Source organism: Frieseomelitta varia, unplaced genomic scaffold (genome assembly GCF_011392965.1).
Source record: "Frieseomelitta varia isolate USP_RPSP 00005682 unplaced genomic scaffold, Fvar_1.2 scaffold_231, whole genome shotgun sequence".
NCBI lineage: Eukaryota > Metazoa > Arthropoda > Insecta > Hymenoptera > Apidae > Frieseomelitta > Frieseomelitta varia.
The window spans coordinates 100,630-123,200 of NW_025109959.1; the positions used below are offsets into that span (position 1 = coordinate 100,630).

The window sequence follows — 22,571 nt, forward strand, 5'->3', positions numbered from 1 at the left end:
AGTTCTACTCATGACTATCATGAGTTTTCATTTTAACAATCCTAACGAGTTAGTATATAATGTATACTAATTATGACCATATACATATAAACACGTCTATGTTTTATTCCCTTCCAGTATAGCACGTAAAGCGGTACAAAAAGAGAGAGCATTCGACAAATACTGAAATGTTATCAATTTGTTATCGTCTATTAACTGATTAGTAACAATTGAAGGGTTTGCAGCAGGGCTCTCACTATTGCTCGGATTTACGAATATCCGATCTAGACTATTCGGATACACACTCGATTGAAAAACTGGGTAATGTATAAAGAATCATTCATATTTGAGTAATTATGATAGAAATCTCGAATAGGTTTTGGATCGAGTTTTCACGTATTTAAATTCAGATTCGAAAACTCGAATAGTCGACACTTAAACCGGAGTTTGTACTGTAATAGATACTTGGAGTACTCGTACAGCAAGAATTCTAATTTGCAGCAATAAGGACAATATTCAATGACAAGTTTCAATATTTAAATTGAAAGAGGAGGAGTGAAAGCTACAAGAGATTGTTACTGAAAGAACATCGGTATTACGAATATTAAAAGTTTGTGAACACCATTGAAAAAAATTGACTTTGATATTACCTTCTAGCTTCTGTTGGTTTACCGAGATTACTGATTCTTATTGCAGCAAATCCTTCAATCGACGCTCGTACGTCAACTCGTCTTACCGAGCAATAGTAGCGCAAAGAAAGTTCTGGCACTAGACAACTGATAGAAAGGATCACCGGTTTTCGATACATCAACATGTTCAGTAGATATTTCTGCAGTTTCGCGGTACATTCGTACCACTTTAAATCGTACACACTTCGTGAAACGGTTAAACTCTGCGAATTATAGAAGACTGATTGCGCTTAAAAAAAAATTAATAAAACCTGCAAATCAATTACTTAATATATATATATGTATTGTACGTATATGTGATCTACCATGTCTTTCATATGATTAGCTGGCCACGCATACATATAAATGTACATGACAAAGTACGAAGTCATGGTTGTGTACATTATTTTTACCATTAGCGGTGTATTCTGTTTATAAATTATAATTCATATAATAATGTTATATACATACAACATGTATAAATATTATATACATATAATCAGTTGGTTATACGCAGAACGCTCACCCCTTGAATATTACCTACCATAACCATCACAATGGCGGATAGCGTCATGACAAACGTGCACGCTGCTATAACAAAAAGTACCATAAAACGAAAACAATTAACCACTTCTTTCGCGTATCTAGAAAAAAGAAGCAGATCACGTACACTGGAACATGAATGCATTGTTCAGTCCAGTGGTTCCCAAATGTCTGTTTCATTCGAGATTCATTTTTTGAACATGTGTGTACATTACATTCATCGAGTGTGTTTTGCTTGATAATACATGTACATGTATGTACGTTTAAAATAGTAAAACAATATTTTTTTGTATAATCATTGCAGGTGGTGAATTCACATACTACTATAAGTGAAAGAAAAAAAAAGGAAAAACGTATGTTTCGAATTATAGATGATTGAATAAAACAAATCTCATATTTTGAAATTTTTCACGACCCATCGCAAATGATCAACTCGCGATTCACACTTTGGGAGCCTCTGGGTTTAACACTCTGGTAGTAAAAACTGCATCGTTACCTCTCCAAACGTAATTGTTTCTCGATGCAAAGGACCAGCATACGAATGTCGGTACTTCTCTGCACTTCCACGATCAAGCATTCGAATCTCGCAGCCGTGAACCAGATTAAAAGCGCCCCGAACACGCATAGGCACATATGCGCGCAGCATTGATAGCAAACGACGATCTGATGCGCACGTATAACAGCAATCACTAACGTACGATTAACGTCGAATGGATATTCCACTTGTATCAAAACGGCAAATGGAAAGATCAGAGGCCCGATCGTGAATAGGAACGCCATCACGTAAGCAATCGCCAGATAACCTCCGTACAACGTGCTGTATCTCACGAGATACGTGCAGAAAATCTTCCTCTCGTGTGGTTGGGCCTGTTTGATGCATGTCCACAGCTCTTCGACTAGGCGCTGTAACCGATTCTTTAAAGCGTAGAACTTTTTGAAGCGAAGCTGATGATTAATAGTCTACGGATTTCTATGCAAATTCACATTCTTGGGAATGTGATTAAGAAAATAGAATTATGATGGAAATGTACTAAATGTTGCCCAAGTTTTATACTTTAGATGTTTTAATAGAGCGATGAATGAAAGTATTTGCATACTCGACGAAAAACGGTCTGAGCTGTAACTTTGTAAAAAAAGAAAAAATCGCACAACAGTCCTTAGCTTCATCTTCTAGCAGGAAACTTTTATCTTGATAAAACGCTAAGGTCGTTTTCTTTAGAAATGTTTTTCCATCGCGCAGCACGTGGGGAAGCAAAGATACTTTTGTTCTCGAAAATTGTGAAAGGTAAGATCGATTGAAGAAGTTTCTCTCGTGACTAGATTCGTAACAAGATCATTCACGATTTTGAATACTGAAATTTTTTCTTAAAATTTGTTATACGATTTTTTTTCGCTACTTTATTGAACTCCGAACATTAGAATTCCTTGAATTTCTTCACGTTATATTCATTCTCCTTAAATTTTCTATAAACGCATAAAAATCCGCAATCTAGTGATTAGGAACTTACTTGCAGAGTGTCGTGCTTGCAGAAACATATAACGGTCTGAATGATACATTGAACCTCGCATATCAATTGGCTCACACTTTTCGAAATAACTTCCATATCGTCCGAGCACAAGTAGATCAGGTATATCGATGGCAAGAGTAGCAAACAAACGCTGATGATTGCACAAATTTGCATAATTTTGTAGCCTAAGATTTCTGTTTTGTTACTGTTCGCTGAAAGCGGCCAACAGAATGTCAAAGCTACGCTGAGCCAAATAATATTGATAGCTTTCTCCGGCGTCACTTGTTTCAACATGATTCAGAAGGTTTGATTTGTACGGTGTACACGTCGATAGAAACAGTATCTGACTGACGTAATGGCGTGTTACATGGATATTTGTGGAGAACCGCAACACTATTACCTCGGAACAATTACAGATGTTATCGTGGTGTAATTGTCTGGCACATGCGAAGAATTTAATAAATCATATCAGACAGCATTATTCTTGCGAGCAACATATATCGATTACCTCCATTACGTTTCGTCGTCCTGAGTTTATCGTAATTACTGTTGGATGCATTATATATAGTTGAAACGTGTAATGTTAGACACATGTAAAGGGAGTTATTATGCAGGTTAAAATATTCATGTAGCGTAACGTTCTTTGAAAATACGGATACAGTAAACCGGGAATATTCAGTTTCTCACTCATTTATTGCTCCCGATACGAAGAGCCATAGCTAAAACGAGGAGAAGACACGAAGTGCAGGTATAAAGGAATTATGTTGCTCTTCCTACTTCATGTGACATTGTGCTGTATTCCATAATTACTTATTATGAATTATTATCTGGAGTATAATTGTGGGCAAATGAACAATTGATAAGGTGAAAAGTGTATTATTTTGAATTACTGTTTCTTTGATTAATAAAATAATATCTAAGTCTGTTCAAAATCAGATTGGTTGAGGACTCATTGGACCAGAGTTTGGATTCGGTATAGTGATTATTCCGACAAGTCAATCGTTGGTAATAAAAATACAATAACAAACAACCGGTAAATACGACGTCAACATCATTCCGTTAAAAATCAGGACCAGGCTTCGAAAACACGCAATTACACACACTTAACTGTTCAACTTCGTACAAACAACGCAGATTTCTTTCTGCAACCACAAACAGCACTAAACACATCTATAACACTAATACACATCTACTTCACTAATCAATCGAAATTTAATACTGCAATAAAAGAAAAGTCAAGGGAAAGAAAAAGAACTAACACGAAAATGTCAATTACGAGTCATTGTTATAACCTCCGTCTTATATCTTCTGCTCATAACTGTGATGCTTGATGATTTTGTTTTATATGAATACATTCATGTTGAACTGTCATTTTCCAACAAGACACGCAAAGCGGTGAAAATGGAGAAAGCATTGGAGAGATACTGAAATTTCATCAATTTATTACTCGTGTGTTATTCTTGATAAATTGAAGAGTTAAAACTATAAGTACCAAAGAAATGAAGGAAGATAATTTTTTTTAATAAGAAAATAGAATTAAATTAGAGAAATGCAACTAGGCTATAGGCTATAGTTGAGTGAAAGGAAAATATGATCGTGCAAATAGATAAAAATTAGGTTGTTGCTTCTATCAGAAATCTTTACACTCTCTGGCACTTAAATACATCATCTTACGTTTTAACTCCTCAAGTCATTCATTTTAAACTTTGCCAGAGCCTTACCGAACAATAATACTGCAAAGAGAGCTCTGGCACTAAACAGCTGATGGAAAAAGTCACCGGTTCTTGGTACAATAATACATTCAGTAAATTTTTTTGCATTTTTACTGTATACTCGTACCATAATAAGTTGTACGCACTTGTTGAAATGTGTAAACTCTATGAATTATAAAAAAAAGAAAGAAGAAGAATCACAGATTATGTTTTAGATTGTCGCAGATGAAATGACGAATATAAATTTCAATTCAATTAATATATAATAATATGTAGAATAATAATATAAAATTCAATTGTAATTGTTATAAATTTTTAACATCTATAGTTTTCTTAAAGGTAATATTATCAAATTTCAACCTCCTAGATTCGATATATATCATTCAATTTTATAATTATTACAACTGAAATCTTTAATCAATCATTGTTGGTAGTTTTATAGTTCGTATTCATATTTTTCAATTTACATTTTTTACTATTAATAACTGGTTATTTGTTCTCTTAACGTAGCTTTTCAAATTAAATTGCAGTTTCAAATTTGTATAAAAAAAATTCACTGGAATTTCCTGATCGATTTACAATGAAACAATTGACGAAACATCGGTCGATGTTGAATTCGATAATTCAACTCTAAATTTTAAATCGATGTCTAATAAATATTATTCAATGAAACCTTTGTACAATACTATTCAATGAAATTTTTGTAGAATTTCGTCATTTCATGAGCGTACATAAACAGTAAATATGGTTTACCATTTCTTTCATATGATCAACTGGCCACGCGTACATATAGACTTCCGTTAGTACAGTGACGCATATGGTTATAAATTGCATCTTTACAATTAGCGGTGTATCCTGTTGAAAGGTGCCATTATCAATACACAAAATTACTGTTGCATACGCGAAACAGGCTGCAAATATTCGTGCAAATATTCATATTTTATAAGTATTCTCACAACTGAAAAGGCAGAAATTAAACAAAAATTCTCTTCAAAATTCTCGCTAAATATTATGAGTACTATAGTTAAAATATTTTGCAGGGAAAATTATAATTTATTTTAAATATTACTATTTTGAATTACTCGAACCTTAAAATTTCATATACAAACATCCACAGCCCAATCACAAGCATCACTTACCATGATCATTATAACACCGCATAGAATCATTGCAAATGTTGTCACCGCTACAGTATAAAGCACCACGAAACGAAAGCAACTGACCACCTCTTCCGCATATCTAGATGGAATTAAATCTTTCAGGAACAAAGAAAAGATGGAGTTTGATTGAAACATCGAGTAAAACGCCAGCTCTACCTCCTCAAGCGTAATTGTTTCTCCACGCAAGCGATCAGCATATCGATGTTTGAACTTTTTTCAAATTCGATCGCCAGACATTCGAATCTCGCTGCCGTGAACCAGAATAGAAGCGCTCCAAATATGCACAAGCATACGTTTGCAGAGCATTGATAACTAACTACCGATTGGTGAAAGTATATGAGAACATTTACCGGTGTGTAATTAACGCGGAATGGATATTCAGCATCTAACGGGAAGGAAACCGGCATGATCACGGGTCCTAATAGAAAAGCAGTTGCAGTCAGGTATGTAAATACAATGGCACCACCGTAAAACATGTCGCACTTCGCAATGTACTTGTAGAAAACCTGTGTCTCGTATTGTTGAGCGTGTTTGACACAGGCCACCATTTCTCCGACTACACGCTGTAACCCATGGTTAATATTTGAAAGTTTCTAGAATTTGAAAATTTCGATTTCGAGAAAGAGATCGATGATTGACTTCGTCAATTCTGTTTATGGTACTTTTGCTAATCAATATAATTTAATATAAATTCAATAACTTAATATCATTTAATTTAAATTTAATATAACATTACTAACGTTGAAACTTTAATTAATTGTATTTCAAAGTTGTCGAAGTTATATAATTGGAAACATAGGATTTGTAGATTTTCTTCAGCGAATAATCTTTAACTATCCTCCGGCATTACAGGTCTTTCATTCTCTCTCGCCTGATTTCTCGTTATCTCGTTAAAAAAAAAAATCTGAAAAAATTTCAGGCGTAGTTATTATAGTTCCTAATTTAACGTGCAACCAAAATGTTCGCAGTAGGCCAAATTTTTCGCAATGGAGAGAAAAATTAAACAATGAAGAAAATTCATCGACCCATAATACCAGCAGAGGATTAAACTAATTGTTATACGTCTAAGAATATTTCACATAAATAAATCTAAAGATGTTGCACTTACTTGCAGGGAGTCGTGCTTGATCAGGCATATAAGCGTCTGTACAATAAGTTGGCTCATACCTATCGATACGCAGATACATTTCGAAACAATGACGATATCATCCGAGTGCAAATAAGTCGAATATAACAGTGGCAGAAGCACCAAGCAGGCGCTGATAACGGTGGAAATTTGCAAAACTTTGTAACCGCAGACGCGAATTCTGCTACTCGCGGCAGAAAGTGGCCAACAGCAACACAACGTTACGCTCAGTTTTATCATGCGAATAACTTTCTCCGGTGTGAATTGTCTCAACATAACTTCAACGAACTAGTACTCGCCTTATGAATGGAATGAAGTAAGTATGAAAGGAACGAAATAACGAACGAATAAAACGAAGTGAGTATCATACGAACGAATTCCTCGACGTCAGGAGACTATTATATCGTAACGTAATACGCAGATGTTATGTATAGCCTGTCTCGCACACACGAGTAAATTAATAAACCATGCCACAACGTAATACCTGAAACCAACGTACACGTTAACAATAGCTTATAGCGTTAGCTGACTCAATGATAATGATGAGTAATTACATTACAAAAAGGCACGGCCTGTGATATTAAACAGCTGTAAGGAGGAGTTATCACGCAACAGTGCTCTCAGGTGTGCAATGTCTTTGGAAAAAATAGGGTGTGTAGATTGCAATTTGATTGTATATTCAGTCGATCGTACGTTAATCTATTCACGATACTGACAAAAGACGGTAGCAGAAAGACGATGCTGGCACGCGTTTCCTTTAAAACTGATAATGGTTGTTCTGAAATATGAATGTTCTGCGAGGGATCCACACACACGACATTGCTCTTCAAACCATTGAATACCAACGTTACATTAATGCAACATTTCAGTTGCTGTTTTTTTCCAATCGATTCACACTATAAAGATTTTTCATGGTTGTGGAAGGGAAATTCAAATTGACTTAAAATTTCCTCATCATTGTATACGAGTACAAGGAAACGAAAATCGTGGCTGAAAACGGGCTAGCAACGATATATAGTTAGTTTATACTACCAAAAATACTGTAGTATAAAAATGATAGTGCAGTACGACTGTAAAGGTGTACTAGTCAACGATTGTAAAAATATACTGGTGTTTTTGTTTAACTTTCTTTTTGCCACAATTCAAATGTGATACCGGTGAAGATACATAGAGTTTGGAGTTGTTTGAAAAGTGCCTAATATATTACGTGTATCTGCAGAATTTAAGCATTGGATATCGAGTTTACAGAATATATGTGAAAGAAGAGAACATCATTGTTATACTAAATTGACCATTTCATATGTATAATATATTCGTATATAAATAGGTATATATATAAACAAATACATATATAAATAGATACATTTAATTTACTTTCGCGGATGTCTCTCGTAACATATTCTTTCTCCAAGGAGTATAAAATAACTATGGATTTCCGATCATAATACGAAGAGCATTAAAATACGAGATAGACGCGTACAAGAACTGTAACAGAAAATAATTGATAACTGTGACACTGACTTTTATATTGTAAGGAACGTTACCTTCGCGTAATGTGATAACGATAGTTTCGTCATGATACCACTGATCCTGATAGTCTCGAGTCTTTGGGATCTCAAAATGGTAAGGAATATGTTCCTTTGCATCCTGATGTTTCTGTTATACCAATCAATGTTGTAAACGATAGAACCAATTTTCATATTCTACGATAAAATGAAATTCAACGTTTTATTCGGTTAATTTTATTGTAACACTATGATTACTTCATTACCATGTTCATTAAGTTTTCTGTTGGCCAAGCGTACATGAAGAATTCTATGGCAGCGCTGAAGACTACAATAGCATACAGAGCTTTCAAAATTAATGGTTGATTCTGTAAATAAATTTCAGAATCATCGTTTTGAAATTCGGTTATCATTAGACTGCGAATTTTTGCGGATTTATGAGAAATTTGAGAGTGCAAAAATGTATGAATTTGCAGTATTTTTATTCTAAAAAAATATTCTGCGTAACAATAATATCTAAAGATTATTCTGAAGAATATTCTATGTTCTTTTTAAATTTTATCCTTCTAGTTAAAAATTGTAAGATGCATCACTAATCACTTACTGCGATTATATTTAGGCTACCGAAGATCACGGCGATAGTAGTCGTCGCCATTGTCGCCAAAACTAAGTATTTCACACATAGTCGGATTTCTTTCATATACCTACACACATGTGCAGAAATGTGATGCAGATTACGTACATCAAGATTAATTAACATAAAAATAAATAGATAACAGTAACTTGGTTTTCACTTGACTAATCTGAATGAAACTTTTGATATTATATTGCATTTCATATTACAAATTACTAGCTAAGGTCGAAACCATATATTTTATTTAAATTCTATTTCTTATTTTAATCAATTATAATGAATAGTCAAATTGGGAAAACCACATGAAGGTTTGGATTTTAAAAAATTCAATGAAACTGTTTTGGTTTCTTAATGATACTATTATATGATACTATATATATATAGTTATATTATTTAGTTATATTATATATATATTTTTTTTAATTTCCATGACTTTCGATATATAAAAATGACATAATGATTTTTAACCTAGAGTTTTATCTTGTTAATATACACTTATATATATATATATATGTACATATAATTTTGTGATAATACCCTTAATATTACATTTCGTCAATTTCTAAAAGACATTGTGCATAAAATATTAATATTATACCTCAAAAGTTAGCCTTAATATTACATTTCGTCAATTTCTAAAAGACATTGTGCATAAAATATTAATATTATACCTCAAAAGTTATCCTTAATATTACATTTCGTCAATTTCTAAAAGACATTGTACATAAAATATTAATATTATACCTCAAAAGTTCAATATGCTTTCTTATGCAGGCATTGAGCTCGCTGTTGGACCTCGCGTTGCGTAATTGCATTCCTAAAAGCTCGAACCTGGCGGTCATATATCGTAAAAGAAGTGCCACCTGAATGTCGATGCCCATGCCTGACGACGCTTGAAAACCGACCAACGATTGATGAAAAAAAATCAAACTCTTCAGCGGTTGATACTTCAGTGAAAACGGATATATCGCATCCGTGGGAAACGTTTGGGACGAGTACAATGGGCCACATATGACAAAAGCCGTGGTTAGGAAGCACCACAGTATATAAACGCCATGAAAGTATTTGTATTTCTCCACGTATCGTTCCAACACCATTCTTTCCGTTTTCGTGGCACGTTTGCAAAAGTTCTCCATTTCGAAGTATAAAAGCTGAAATTATCTATATGTATTTTATATGTATTTTATCAGAGTATTTCGGCCCAGATATTGCTGGAAATGAAGGATTAACACAGTAAAAGGGTTAAAGCAGGTTTTTTATTATAGAAATTAATAACATGACAAATATATTAATCTTTCAATCACATGTTCTACATGTGAAATTCATAGATTTTGGCGATTTTCTTTCTTTTTTTAGGATATATCAGTACATTGTGAACTATCGTTGTACGGATCAATCAAAGAATCGTAGCGAATTATTAAATTATAAATACGAAAAACACAAATGCCTAAAACTTTTGAACTGTGTCATAGATAAAAATCAAGTTTCAAAATCATTGAATAAAAATAAGATGTTTAAATTCAAAAATTTAAATATCTTATCTGCGCTTCGTGCAGAAACGAATGATCGACTTACCTGGAAACGTTTTTGCTGGAAACGACATATCATCATCTTGATCGTCACTTGTGCAACAGCCGACGCAAGACTCACGGTTTTTCCAAGAACGATTGGATGTGTCCGGTATTCGTAAATCGCGGCCATCAACGGTAAAAGTAACGCTATGGAGCTAACAAACGCCGTGCACCACAATACGTTGAATAAGAAAAGTTGAGTTTCGGTGGCGAAGGGAGAAGGTGGCCAGGAACACGTCAGAGCAACGCTGAGTTTCGTGAACAAAATCGCTCTCTCCGGCGCGATTCGTTTTCCCATCTTGACTGCACTTGCGTCGATTACAGGTACGTTGAAAAGACGTTGATACGATACGCTACAATCAAGTTCTAGTTCTAGCGCTGTTATTTTTCACGAGGAAGCTTTGAAGTCATTGTACGTTGTACGAGGGATGATATCGATGAAAGTACATACATTACAAGCAAATAGACGCTCGTAGCATGAAAGCTTGTTTTATTTTTTAACAATTTAATTAAACGATCTGGATGTGATTTCGAACGATACATAAGAAACGTAAAGTATTATCCGTTGATGATGTTCGATGTTACCATTAATTTGAAATGGCCTTTCTTCGTATTCTATCGAACGCGCTATCTATGCTACACTGTATAATCAAGATTCATCGACAGATGTCATTATTTTACCGCTTTGAGAAGAATACCACCGTGCGTTCTTGGAATCAATGCAACAATAACTACTCTTTCTCACACGGTGCTTATTTTCAGTTTAGTTTCAAGGAGAAGTTATAGATGAGCGCACGTAGAAAGTGTTCCGCCAGTAAACTATAGATAAAGGTACGTTTTGTACGTTTGCGTTTTGGCGAGACTTTTTTTTTTTTTAAATCGCAGTTCCGAACGTGTAGTAAAATACACATATAAATAAACGTGAAACGTGTACGTTAAGAAATTAAGGAGCCATGTTATTATGAGTCGAGACATTTGCTAGTTTTTATCGTATCATGCGATTTCCTGTAAACGTCAATATCTCGACGTAAACTTTTTACTGGCCGAAGCATGTTCCTATTTTTTTATTCGCGACTGGTGAGCTCGGTATGAATTGTTTATACAATAAATGTTAATTTGTACGCTTATATTTAATCAGACTCATTTTAGAGAATAGTGGTGAAACTTTTGAAATACGTTTCAGTGGCTGTAATGAAAGAATTTAAAGCATTTCGTAAACACACAATCGCATATACAAAATTAATCCTCACCTGGTATTGTTTAATATTGAAAGTTAACATTAAAGATTTTTATATTACTTAATTTTGGAATATTTAATTTTATTTATTAATACCTGTTAAGGAGAACAGAAAATGCAAAATAAAATTAAATGTCTCGAATTTTAGTGATCTAATATATTTAGTAATCTACATGATATACCATGTAAGGATTCATTCACTTATTTCAAATAGTAAATAAGAAAAAATATAATACGTGAAAGAGTATCGCAACTTCAATTCTTAAATTCTAGGCTAGTTTTAATAATCCTGATGTGTATAAATCGCAACGTTTTAAAAGTACAAAATGAATAAATTTTTGAGTGTAAAGGAAAGGTGTACAAAATGTGATTAAGGTGGGTCTCCAACGCAGCAACCTCCACGCGGTGAGACCTGGGCAATCATTATTATTTGATATACAATTATTAATTGTATCATTATATGATACAATTACGAACTATATAGCAAGTAATATGAGCTAATTGGCTGCGATCGCGAATATATTTTTATTTAGTTTCGATTTCTAACCACTACAAATATTATCTTATTTATGACGTTATTTTATAACGATCTAATCATAATTCGATTGAAAGAAGAAAACCATCTCGTGCAATTTGAATTCGAATTTTAAATTTAAATCTTACGAAATTTTTAACTTTAAATTTTAAAAGTGAAGTAAAAAGAAATGCAACAGAAATTTCATCTGTATTACTTAAACTAATATTATCTTCAAAATAAATAAACGTTGCTTTATTTCGTAAATCAGACTTTGCAGAAAGAAATTATAACTAAAAAATACGGCACGTAACATATTTAACTCTAAATAATATTATTATTTGTCATAATTGATTTTCTATAGTATATTTACACAAATTATTGTTGTGAGAATTTATTCTTTGTACATGTCAGCATCACGTAGCAATCTCGTAAGTTATATAACATTGTCATACTAATTAATTTAACATTTTATCTAACAAGTATAATACTTGTATGATACCTCCCAATCTTTATATTTTTTTTCTTCTAAAAAGGAATAATTAATATTAATATTAATAATCGCAGTACAAAATCAACTTACGAAAATTATTCTAATAAATGCCCCGCGAACAAAGATTAAAATTATTTATAATAATTACATATATTTAGTTACTCGTTCGTATTTCTTTAGAAAATTATAAATTAATCGAGAGCAGCTTTCACAATACACAATTGAAACATAAACTATTTTTCTTTAATAAAATATACAACTTTGGTAGAACTATTTACTCTATTATTCATCAGCTCTTTACTATATTATTTTTCATCTTTCATAAAATTTTCGAAGTTCCTACATTTCTTTCGTTCTCAACATTCTTATTTTAAATAATACAAAAATACCTCTGATATTTTTATCATGTAAATTTCCAACAATTTTCACTATATTCTAATCGTATAATATTCATCATTAATCAAGTATTATAAGTCAGTCACAGAAATCTAAATACATCTGTTGAATTTCAAATTTATTTTAAACAGAAAAACGGAACAGCTGTAGATATTTTATGGATTTTCATTAATTTAATGCTTAAAATTAGATTATATTCTAAAATACGATCTTGTCGTATATTGTCATAAAAGTCAATAGAACTTATTATAATTATAATACTAATAAGAGTACGTTCTCTACAATTTAATGTACTGTTTCCTAGTTTTAGAGGAAATATCTGAAATTTACAGGTATATATACAGACTTTCGTACACTAACTTTACATCGGACAGACAACAACAAGCTTCTAAATAACAATGTATCCGTCGATCCGCGTAAAATTCATCAGTCTTCAAGTCACTTGTGGCGACGACACTTTACTCGAATGCGAGTGCGTGGGTTTCGGTCCAGTTGTCGGCAATTTGCTAGAAACTGGGCACAAAACCTGTTTGTACGCTTCTCTGTAAAGCTTGTTAGTGCCAGCATAGATGAAAGGATTAATTACAGAGGAGGCCCACGCTAACACGGACGCTATCACGTGCAAAATTGGGATTTTTATCTTGTCGTCGATCACGTTCACCAGCATCAGCGGCATGAAACATAGGAGGAAGCACAAGAATATCGTCAACATCAGTCTGGTCACTCTGGAGTCCTCTCTTCGTTGAAATCCACCAGATTTCCTTCTGGACGCGCCCGCGTGAGCCTCCAGATTTTTCCTGCTCTTCCTCACGCGCCAATAAATACAAAGGTAAGACACGCTTATAACTACGCAAGGCACCACGAATCCAAGAACGAATAAAAATTTCTTCGGGCTTGCGCCGTTCTTCTTCAGAATTGTGCAGGAGAACGTGGATGGTTCTAGGCCCAGTGTTCCCCAAAAGCCAAGCAACGGTGGCAAAAGCAAAGAGAAACTCAATGTCCAGATGGCGATCAGCATCAGAATGATTCGTTGCGTGGTGTATAATTGCGCGTATATCTCTGATCTTGAGATTAATATATATCTGAAAATTTTTAATGGTTAATTAATCGGATACGTTGTGAATTCTTTTTGGAGCGATAATTCATTGATTTGTCATTAACGCTAGAACTGATAACGTGACGAACGATTTAGTATTTTACAAGCTTTTTTATTAGTTTGGTTTGGAACATCATGTATTAAAGATAGTTCAGGAAGAATTGTCGTACGATATTCGTTGTGTCCACAAATCTTCTTGCAGTTCTGCTCAAGACTTTCGAGAGGTTTGGAGAATTTTACAACTTCGAATCGACTCATGCTTTTTTACTGTACAACGAATGGAAAACACTGTTTCAAAGACATCATACATTAGCGTACTAACACTGACACGATCATAATTCTCAATTCTTCATTTTATCAACGAACATCATTGAGATGAGATAATTCAATCAAGCAGCTGTTGGTACTGTGTTTATCAAGCGTACATTTGAGCCTATTTGGATAAGCAATAGACGATTAGGTTTCACAGAAGTATGTCGAGTTTGCAAAATCGATACATAGTATAATTCGTCAGCGTATTTTGAAATAAACTAAATCAGAGACTTTGTCGAGACACGTGCCTCGCTGTACGTCACAGCATTAGAGACAATTGGATAAAATTGTTTGAATTCTACGGCACTTTCACACCGAATTACAGTTAAAGCTATTATACAAACCGATTGATCGTGATTGCCACCATGCTGAGCAGAGACACTGCTACATTTCCATAAAAGAAAAGGGGGAATATTTTGCACAGTGTTTCGCCCAGCACCCACGCCTCGTTTAAATATCTGCTCGCTGTTAGCGGTAAATTTACCGCGGAGAAAATCAAGTCCGAAATACTGAGACTTATCACGAAAGCGGTCGTAGCGTGTCGCCTCAGTCTTGTATATCTTAACAGTGCTATCACTGTTACCAAATTACCTGAAAACATAAAAGAACGTTTAAGAAAACATGGAAAAAAAGGGTAAAACGAATGCTAAGTTTTGCGCAAGAATTTAATTTAGCAGTGCTTTCGCATGCTGTTGCTAAGTTATATGAAATTTAAAAATCTAAATTGGAGCAATTAGCATTTAATATAATAAATTTACTAGAATGCTATAGAAATTTATATAATGCCGAAGGCATTTCATCGAAACAATTGTCGCAATTGCAATTGAAACACTGCTACTTTATCTCGTAAAGAGAGTACCAGAAGCAAGTGAATAATTTAAGAAAGAAATATTAATCGTTTTAATTCCTGACACTCTGTAGCATAAATTAAGAGCCGGGCGTTAATAGTCATAAACCGAGAAATGCCACCCATGGGGGTTAACAAGAACTTAACCGTAGAATTTAAACGTATAATTAAGAATTCACTCGCTATAAATTTTCATCTGTACGCTAATGAAATTTCTGGAACATCTGGAACATCCTCTAAGAATGAAATCTTTGCAAACATATTTTCCAAATCCCTTTTTACAATCAGATTTAACTCTCGTTTTGAATCGTGTTTCACAAATTTGTAATAAATTAATAAATTATATAAATATAATACAACATATTTTAATTATATTATGTATTATAATTAATTTATTTATCACATACATGCATAATTATTATAATTTTTTTCAATTGTTTTCATTTTCAAATTAATATTCACTTTGTAACCTAGTGCATCCATGATCACAATAAGATAATAAAACTTTAATGAAATTCAATTCGTTTCGAGTATAAAGTTAAAGAAACTGGATTTTACCCGCAACTCCGACGATGCTGAAAATTATCGCACAAACCGCAGCTGCGATAGTAACTGGTCGTGGGAAATGCTTGAGACTTTCATCTCCGGAGTCGAGATCGAAAATTGTGCCGTTTGTTACAGAATCACCCATTTTGTATCGTCTTTATGCACTGCTTCGTTCTCACATGTTCTCGAGAAGCAAAATGCAAAACGTAGTGAACACACTGTAAAGAATAGAAAATGTCATTAACACGTTCGAGACGCAGCCGAACGTGTATTTTTTTATGTTAAATTATAGATTTCTTACGTGTATTTTTTTATATTAATGAAAATCAAGTGTATTTATCAGATATGCGTCCACTAAAGTGTCCGACACCGGTTAAACGAATAATAAAGTGTAGGGACTGACACCGTTTCGAACGTGTTAAAGAACACGTGTGCTTAATAATGGCAATGCATTTTATATATTTCAAGTGCTATGCAAAATTTATAGACTTTTTTATTTTTTTGATGGTCAATTTAAAAACATTCGTTATTATAATTTCCTACGAGTGCTCCAAACTTCTGAGCGAGGGCGTGAAATAATATTCGAATAATATACTCACGTTTTATTGTCAATACTATTCATCGTATCTTCGTATAAAATCACAAAGTTTCGATTTCCTTCCCTTTAAAATTCATAATCAAATTGCTTCTCCAACTTTTATACAAAATTCCATTTAAAATACGTGAATGTTTACCACCGAAGAACTTCCGTCAGCTCTATCAAACGTGCCTCGTCTAAAACAGCAACCAAAAACCAAATACTATAATTAAATTAGTTATGCATAATTCCTAAAGAAATCTCTAGTTTATTGACCAAACACAGCAACGACAAGTTTCTTGTCTAATCTCATTTACAACGATACCGAAGAATCTTTTCTGATAACACACTGTTACTTTCCACAACTTAAAACTTTCCTTTGTTACGACATTTAATCCTTCTAGAGATAAACTAATTGAAGAAAGAAAATTCACGCAATTGATTTCGTTTAATCGAAACATACTAGCATCACATTTCCACCAACGAAAATCCTCTTATTCAACGACGATGCAGGAAATGAAGTCTGAAAATCCGACGAACAGATTAGCCACCGCATTTCTTATTGTTCGAACGACGCACGAGCACTACTCTGGATTTGCATATACGTTCGACGATGCAATCGTTACTTCGACGACTGTGTCGACAATGTCTAGAACGATTAAGCGCGCGAGGGCTTCGTAACCGAGCCAACCATTCGAATACAATTCTTTCTCTCTCTCTCTCTCTCTCTTTCTCTCTTTATCTGTCTATGTATATATCTTTCTTTCTCTGTCTCTCCGCATTCTCTTCTTTTTGCTCGTTAGTTAGCAACTTCGTTAACTCGTTCTATCCATAACGTTCGTTGATTTTCTTGCCATCTTTGTGGCGACGTCCAAAAAACGAGAATAGGGGAGATCCTTCAAGCGTTGACCTCGAGCAAAGAGCTTCCTCGTGCAGCCCCTTTGTTTTTCGTTGGCCACGAACTTTCCAACTTGTTGCGACAACCACGAATTAGTATCGGAGTTCTGATGAACTTCGACCTTGTCTCATTGGAAATAATTGATTTTCACTGCTTTCTACGAAATAGATCAGTATCCTGCGACACGATACGCTTTTTCCATAGTTTCGTTAGAAACGTCTTGATAATCTTGAAAATCGTTCAAAATCTTGAGAACTATCGACGAATTGTGTTTGAATTATCTTGAATGTTTAATGTTGCCATCTTCGAAATTCAAAAATTCAAAATTCGAAATTATTTCCAATAATCTTTAATTTTATTTTATTCATCATTAATTTTTGCTGTTGCTGTTTCCAAAGTTCAAGATTAAATATCCCAAATTAATTCGTTCGATTCATTTCTTTGATTTTCGAAGTTGTTACTTCTTGAAATTTAGAATTAGCATTTTAAGTTTAATCAATATCTTGACGGCAGCTCATTCGTCGATGTTGCTTTCGCGCTGTTGAATCGATTGAATAGATAGCTGCTGTATAATTTTCAGAGCTATCTGAATTCAAATTTCCAACTTCCTCCTTCTTTTTTTTTCAAATCGTTATCGATAACGCTTCACAAAAGGTCGCATTCAGTTCAAATTCCAGTCGCTCTCCAACACTATTTCACTGTTTCATGCTTTCACTGCCGAAGAAGCGATAACATCCTGAACCTTATATTAATTCTAAAACCTTCGCCACTTTCTCATCCGATCTTAATTCAATTGATCACACCATCTTCTTTAGCTGTTTGCGAAACATCTGCCCAAAATAGTAACTACAATTCCTCATTTAAAAAGAAAAAAATACAGAAAGAAACGAAATTATTCGCCGTGTATTGTTTTATCAAATTCCGAAACGAACAGGCACACTTCCTTCGTGGAAAAATCGATCCTCGCGAGTAATTGTGTGTAATTTTCTGCGATGCTCGCACGATTCTTCTTGGTACAAGAACAGATCGCGTCATCGAGTCTCTTCTAGTCCAGCTGTCGCAACGAACATTCATCGACTGACGATGTTGCTCGACGCATTACTCCCCTTTTACACAAGAAATACACGAGGTCTCCTTATCTGCCGCTTCTTTCACTTAACTCTCTCGCGTTTCCTTCTTGCTGCTCCCATTTTTTTCTTTCAGCTGTTTCGTATTCCGCTCTCTACGAAGCATCGAGTCTCTCTCGCTGCGCGAGCACCACTGCCGCCAGGGAATCGTAATTAATCAATCTCTCTCTTTGGAGATCATTGTTAGGACCGAGGATCGTTCAAGTGCATACAATCGAACGAAATGATACTTCTCGAGCATTTGCACTGTCGCGCGTGAGAATTTCGAGGTACTTTTGCTGCACCTTTCGAGTTTTGGACGATCTCTCGGTTCGATCGATTTGCACTCTTCGCGTTCCACTATTTTCTTTTTTTTAATAAAATAATTTGTCACTTTTTTTGCTTTAGATATATTATTCACTCTAATTCTCTGTTTATGCAAAATAATATGTGGCTGAGCTCAATTTGATTCAGTTGTAATAGTTGGGCCAATTTTTTTTTTTTTTTTTTTTTTATTATGTTCACTACAAATACATACACAAATACAATTTACGATTTATTCATCATTTATTCTGCTTGACCTTTTTTTTTGAAGAATTTTTTGATTAATAATTTTTCAAGAAAAGTAACGTACGTATAAATAGATGCGTTTAATTTGATCTTTATCTTGTCTGACGTGAGAGGAACAATTATGAATGGATATGTCACATTAGATACTACCCACAAATAGACATTTCACGTGTTCTATCTAATCTAATAATTGTTTCCTTAGAAGTCGGCGTAAATTGCGTAGGATTAATTCTCTGCTATAATTAGCATATCGTTCGATGGACAATAACACTTTCAAAATTTCTACTTCTACTTTTAATTCGAAGTCAAAGAAAACTTGAATTTTGCTAGAATTCATATCCTGGCGATATGAATTTTTTGATCCATTTCGCTCTGTTATCCGTTCTACTTTCATATTTCTCGATACTGTTTATGCCTCATGATTGAAATTTCATATATGACTTATAAGGCACACTTTCCTTTACTTCTCGCATAATAATCTCACTTTGAATAGCAACAACAGTAGAAATCCAATTTAGAGAAAGTAAACTCTGAGAGATACCAGCGTAAAAATGATTCCAAAAATCTGTGACGCTCTTCCTGATCGAACAGTACTTAAACAAATTGCTTTCTGTTCATACAAGTATTAAAAATTTCAAGTTGCGAATTATTTCAATTAGCGATTATTATTAATCTGCTATTGATCTCTTTTTACAACTAATCTTAATGTTTCTCATTTCAATTAAAAATGTTATTAATGTTTCGTAATTGGAGGGTTTTGAATCTCTCGAATAAAAAATTGCTATGCAGATTCGAATTAAGATTTGCACATATATCATGAAGTAACTATTTTGTTGTATACTATTTTCTACAAATGCAAAAAGAAATTTATAAATAGATAGTGAATTTTTATTAGAAAAAATACACTACTTTGAGTATTTTTTATATTTTTTGAATTCTCCAAATTTCTCATAAATGAAAATCTCTATAAGTCTTTGACAGATAATTACCTCAAAAAAAAAAAGAATTCCTCAATAGTGTTCTTCTCAATTTATAATTCCCTCTTCAACAGTCACAAAACGAAAACTCGCGTTTAATTTCTCGAAGATTAAAATCCTGCCACTGTACAAATTACACACATCACAAATTTTCAAAAAATTAATTAACAAACGATTGGGTCCCCTCTTGTTACAAAACTGCGAATATTTATGCATTTTTAAAAATTTAAAAATTTAAAATTTTAAAATTTTAAAATTAAAAATTTAAAATCTATGCGTTTTTAAACATTTAAAATCTACAATATTACGTTTGTCATAATATTTAATAATCAAAACAATTTTCCACCAAGCCTGTCCTTTCTTTATATTCATAAGGATATAGAATTGCATAAACATTCGCAGTCCATTTATCACATTTAAATATCCCTGCACTCTTCGGACATCCTACACTGTTACCTTTTTCTTTTACACTCCATCGATCAATCTTCTTTGACGCACGAATGAAAGAAATATCAAATAGAATCGCAATGACAAAAATTAATTCGTTGCTGTTTCTTTTTTAGTGGTAATGCCACGAACGTTACACTGTGTCAACGGCTGAAAACGCGATAATTTCGACGTTTACGGTCGGTTCGTTCCACACGGCACGCCGATCTCGTACTGAAGGCTGTTCCTCATGGTGAGATCGAGCTGATGGTTGAAAATGGTCGAGGGATCGGTGGTCGGGACACGATTGGCACGCGCTGGAAATAACGCGGTCAACAGGGTGCAAAAGGGTGGCGACGAATAACGACGTTCGCACATTACTCTTCTTTATATGGGCCATTAATTCTTCGGTTAGTTCGGTGTATCGATCGGACATTACTGACGTTGAGTATCAAATATTAACTTGTTTACACTAACTCTTGATTATTCGAGAAAAATGCAATAATTCAATTCGTGTGTTTATATAAAAATAATTGGATTTTCGATGGGAATTAATTAACTAAATACTCAGTGGATGAAAAAAGAGATATGATAATCGATTGAATATTATTTCAAATTTTTAACTCATATATTATTGTAATATTCGATCGTATTTCATTGTATTCGACAATCAAATTGATTGAATTTCGAACACGAAATATTAATTTCATATGACGAATAATATATAATTTATATAAGAGTTATAATATTAATTTATCATAATATCGTTTGAAATATTAATTTATCATAATATCGTTTATAAAGAAATAGGCAATAAAAAAAAAATTTTTATTGGTAGCGAGACAATGCAGTATTCCTATATCATTATTTCGTCGTATTTTTTCATCCGCAGCATGGAGCCCTGTCAGGCGTACTAAACGTAATTATGCGTCGACTTTCTCATGAAGAATTTCAATGCAAGTTAACCCCCCGTTGATGTCAAAAGATAGCCACAGAGACGACTTACCACCGCGTAGGCCAGCTGTCGGTGGACTCGGCACAAAGCCGTAGCATAACAATCGAAAGGAGCGGTCCAACAAACAAAACTCACCCTCCGCGCCCCCTTTCATCCCCTCGATACGCTTCACCTGGCTCTCTACCCTGCGATTAAAGATAATCTTGGAAAAATTTCTCACTGCTGCGTCAGTTCGTTTTAAGAGCTAAGAACTATTTCCTTTCTCCTAATCATTATATCATTTTTTCTTCATTTTCAATTTAGCAAATTTAATTGAAGTAATATAATTAATATTAGAGATTTCTTTAAAATATCCTTAAGATTTGACAAATTTATAAATTTAACAATCACAGCAAAAATCCCAATATTTATTTTAATATTAATTTGTTATCCATCGTAGTAAATACATTGAAGCAATTTTTCTATTAAAGCAATTGGTAAAAAGTAAGAAATATAATTTAATACGACATATAATTTAAAACTTGAAAAATCAACTTCTATGGGATCACTTTAGAACTAGAGTAAAAACTTCTTTTCTTTCATCATTATTTAATTTTACTAAAAACTTGTTAGAATTTAGATTGAAATTTTACATTATGTTTATATTATACATTTTTAAATTAGAAATTTATTTTTTCATCGTAAAATATATCCCTTTTCTTTCTATCTTCCTTTATACATACTCGAATTCGTTCTTTTATTCGAAATAACATGAAAAAAAAAAACACCATAGACTCGTCTCACATCCCGAACACAGACTGTTTTCCATAACCAACCCCGATTAGACCGGTTCAAGTAACTCGCTTGCTGGAGGAATGCATCGTGAGAAGAATGGTATTCTTTTGACTGTTTTCAGGACAACGAGGGCCAAACCTTTCCTTGGGACGAAAGGTTTACGTAATCAGACTGTGCACACGGCGGACCTTTTACCTAAAACCTTTGCTATCGTTACGGAAATATTTCATCTTTGAAAGGAAAAAAAAAAATTTGCCTCGTTATCTTCGCTTCTGGTCCCTTCAAGAATAATTTTCGATTTACATAGTGCGTCGTTGAATACACATGAAGGATTTTATACTTCCGTTCAAATATTTGACAAGTATTTTGATAGAACCGAAACGCTATTTTTGATAATAATAAAATTTTCAAATACCGCGTGTATTTTAATATAACTACCAA

The 22,571-nt window shown here is 33.6% G+C and overlaps 4 protein-coding genes across 7 annotated transcripts; all 4 read right to left on the minus strand.

Moving 5' to 3' along the window:
• Positions 1-2,992, minus strand: LOC122527757. The gene is made up of 6 exons (XM_043652237.1): positions 2,699-2,992; positions 1,687-2,093; positions 1,192-1,291; positions 974-1,075; positions 716-871; positions 1-162 (listed from the first exon to the last, which is right to left on the minus strand). Exons 1-6 carry the CDS (start codon positions 2,990-2,992, stop codon positions 97-99), a joined length of 1,125 nt encoding a protein of 374 aa, XP_043508172.1. The 3' UTR covers positions 1-96.
• Positions 2,993-4,025: 1,033 nt separating this feature from the next.
• Positions 4,026-7,301, minus strand: LOC122527773 (odorant receptor 85b-like). Its single transcript, XM_043652265.1, has 6 exons — positions 6,679-7,301; positions 5,727-6,133; positions 5,550-5,649; positions 5,164-5,265; positions 4,420-4,575; positions 4,026-4,122 (listed from the first exon to the last, which is right to left on the minus strand). Exons 1-6 carry the CDS (start codon positions 6,970-6,972, stop codon positions 4,054-4,056), a joined length of 1,128 nt encoding a protein of 375 aa, XP_043508200.1. The 5' UTR covers positions 6,973-7,301; the 3' UTR covers positions 4,026-4,053.
• Positions 7,302-8,121: 820 nt separating this feature from the next.
• LOC122527759 lies at positions 8,122-10,704 on the minus strand. Its single transcript, XM_043652238.1, has 6 exons — positions 10,411-10,704; positions 9,580-9,986; positions 8,806-8,905; positions 8,468-8,569; positions 8,241-8,399; positions 8,122-8,181 (listed from the first exon to the last, which is right to left on the minus strand). Exons 1-6 carry the CDS (start codon positions 10,702-10,704, stop codon positions 8,122-8,124), a joined length of 1,122 nt encoding a protein of 373 aa, XP_043508173.1.
• Positions 10,705-12,275: 1,571 nt separating this feature from the next.
• Positions 12,276-20,692, minus strand: LOC122527770 (protein trapped in endoderm-1). 4 transcript variants are annotated; one of them, XM_043652257.1, is made up of 6 exons: positions 20,432-20,691; positions 19,988-20,099; positions 16,447-16,621; positions 15,860-16,065; positions 14,799-15,045; positions 12,276-14,128 (listed from the first exon to the last, which is right to left on the minus strand). In XM_043652257.1, the coding sequence occupies exons 4-6, from the start codon at positions 15,990-15,992 to the stop codon at positions 13,480-13,482; spliced, it is 1,029 nt and encodes a 342-aa protein (XP_043508192.1). In that variant the 5' UTR covers positions 15,993-16,065; positions 16,447-16,621; positions 19,988-20,099; positions 20,432-20,691; the 3' UTR covers positions 12,276-13,479. The 4 variants fall into 4 exon arrangements, with proteins under 4 accessions (XP_043508192.1, XP_043508195.1, XP_043508191.1 ...); XM_043652260.1 differs by lacking the exon at positions 19,988-20,099 and having other exon boundaries at positions 15,860-16,063; positions 20,432-20,692; XM_043652256.1 differs by lacking the exons at positions 19,988-20,099; positions 20,432-20,691 and adding an exon at positions 16,888-18,692.
• Between the last annotated feature and the right edge of the window lie 1,879 nt (positions 20,693-22,571).

Excerpts from the sequence above, each read along its gene's own strand:
- LOC122527759 (XM_043652238.1), bottom strand. The coding sequence starts at position 10,704 with ATGGGAAAACGAATCGCGCCGGAGAGAGCGATTTTGTTCACGAAACTC. Across the intron at positions 9,987-10,410 it reads TCCAGCAAAAACGTTTCCAG|CTTTTATACTTCGAAATGGA; the intron begins GTAAGTCGATCA and ends AGATAATTTCAG. Across the intron at positions 8,400-8,467 it reads CAGAAAACTTAATGAACATG|AATATGAAAATTGGTTCTAT; the intron begins GTAATGAAGTAA and ends ATTTTATCGTAG.
- LOC122527757 (XM_043652237.1), bottom strand. The coding sequence starts at position 2,992 with ATGTTGAAACAAGTGACGCCGGAGAAAGCTATCAATATTATTTGGCTC. Across the intron at positions 2,094-2,698 it reads GCAAGCACGACACTCTGCAA|CGCCTAGTCGAAGAGCTGTG; the intron begins GTAAGTTCCTAA and ends AATCGGTTACAG. Across the intron at positions 1,292-1,686 it reads AAACAATTACGTTTGGAGAG|ATACGCGAAAGAAGTGGTTA; the intron begins GTAACGATGCAG and ends TCTTTTTTCTAG.
- LOC122527770 (XM_043652260.1), bottom strand. The coding sequence starts at position 15,992 with ATGGGTGATTCTGTAACAAACGGCACAATTTTCGATCTCGACTCCGGA. Across the intron at positions 15,046-15,859 it reads CAGCATCGTCGGAGTTGCGG|GTAATTTGGTAACAGTGATA; the intron begins GTAAAATCCAGT and ends TTATGTTTTCAG. Across the intron at positions 14,129-14,798 it reads GTGGCAATCACGATCAATCG|ATATATATTAATCTCAAGAT; the intron begins GTTTGTATAATA and ends AAAAATTTTCAG.
- LOC122527773 (XM_043652265.1), bottom strand. The coding sequence starts at position 6,972 with ATGTTGAGACAATTCACACCGGAGAAAGTTATTCGCATGATAAAACTG. Across the intron at positions 5,650-5,726 it reads AAACAATTACGCTTGAGGAG|ATATGCGGAAGAGGTGGTCA; the intron begins GTAGAGCTGGCG and ends AATTCCATCTAG. Across the intron at positions 4,123-4,419 it reads CTTTGCAGTATTATTGTTCG|TATCTCTCCAATGCTTTCTC; the intron begins GTAAGGCTCTGG and ends ATGAAATTTCAG.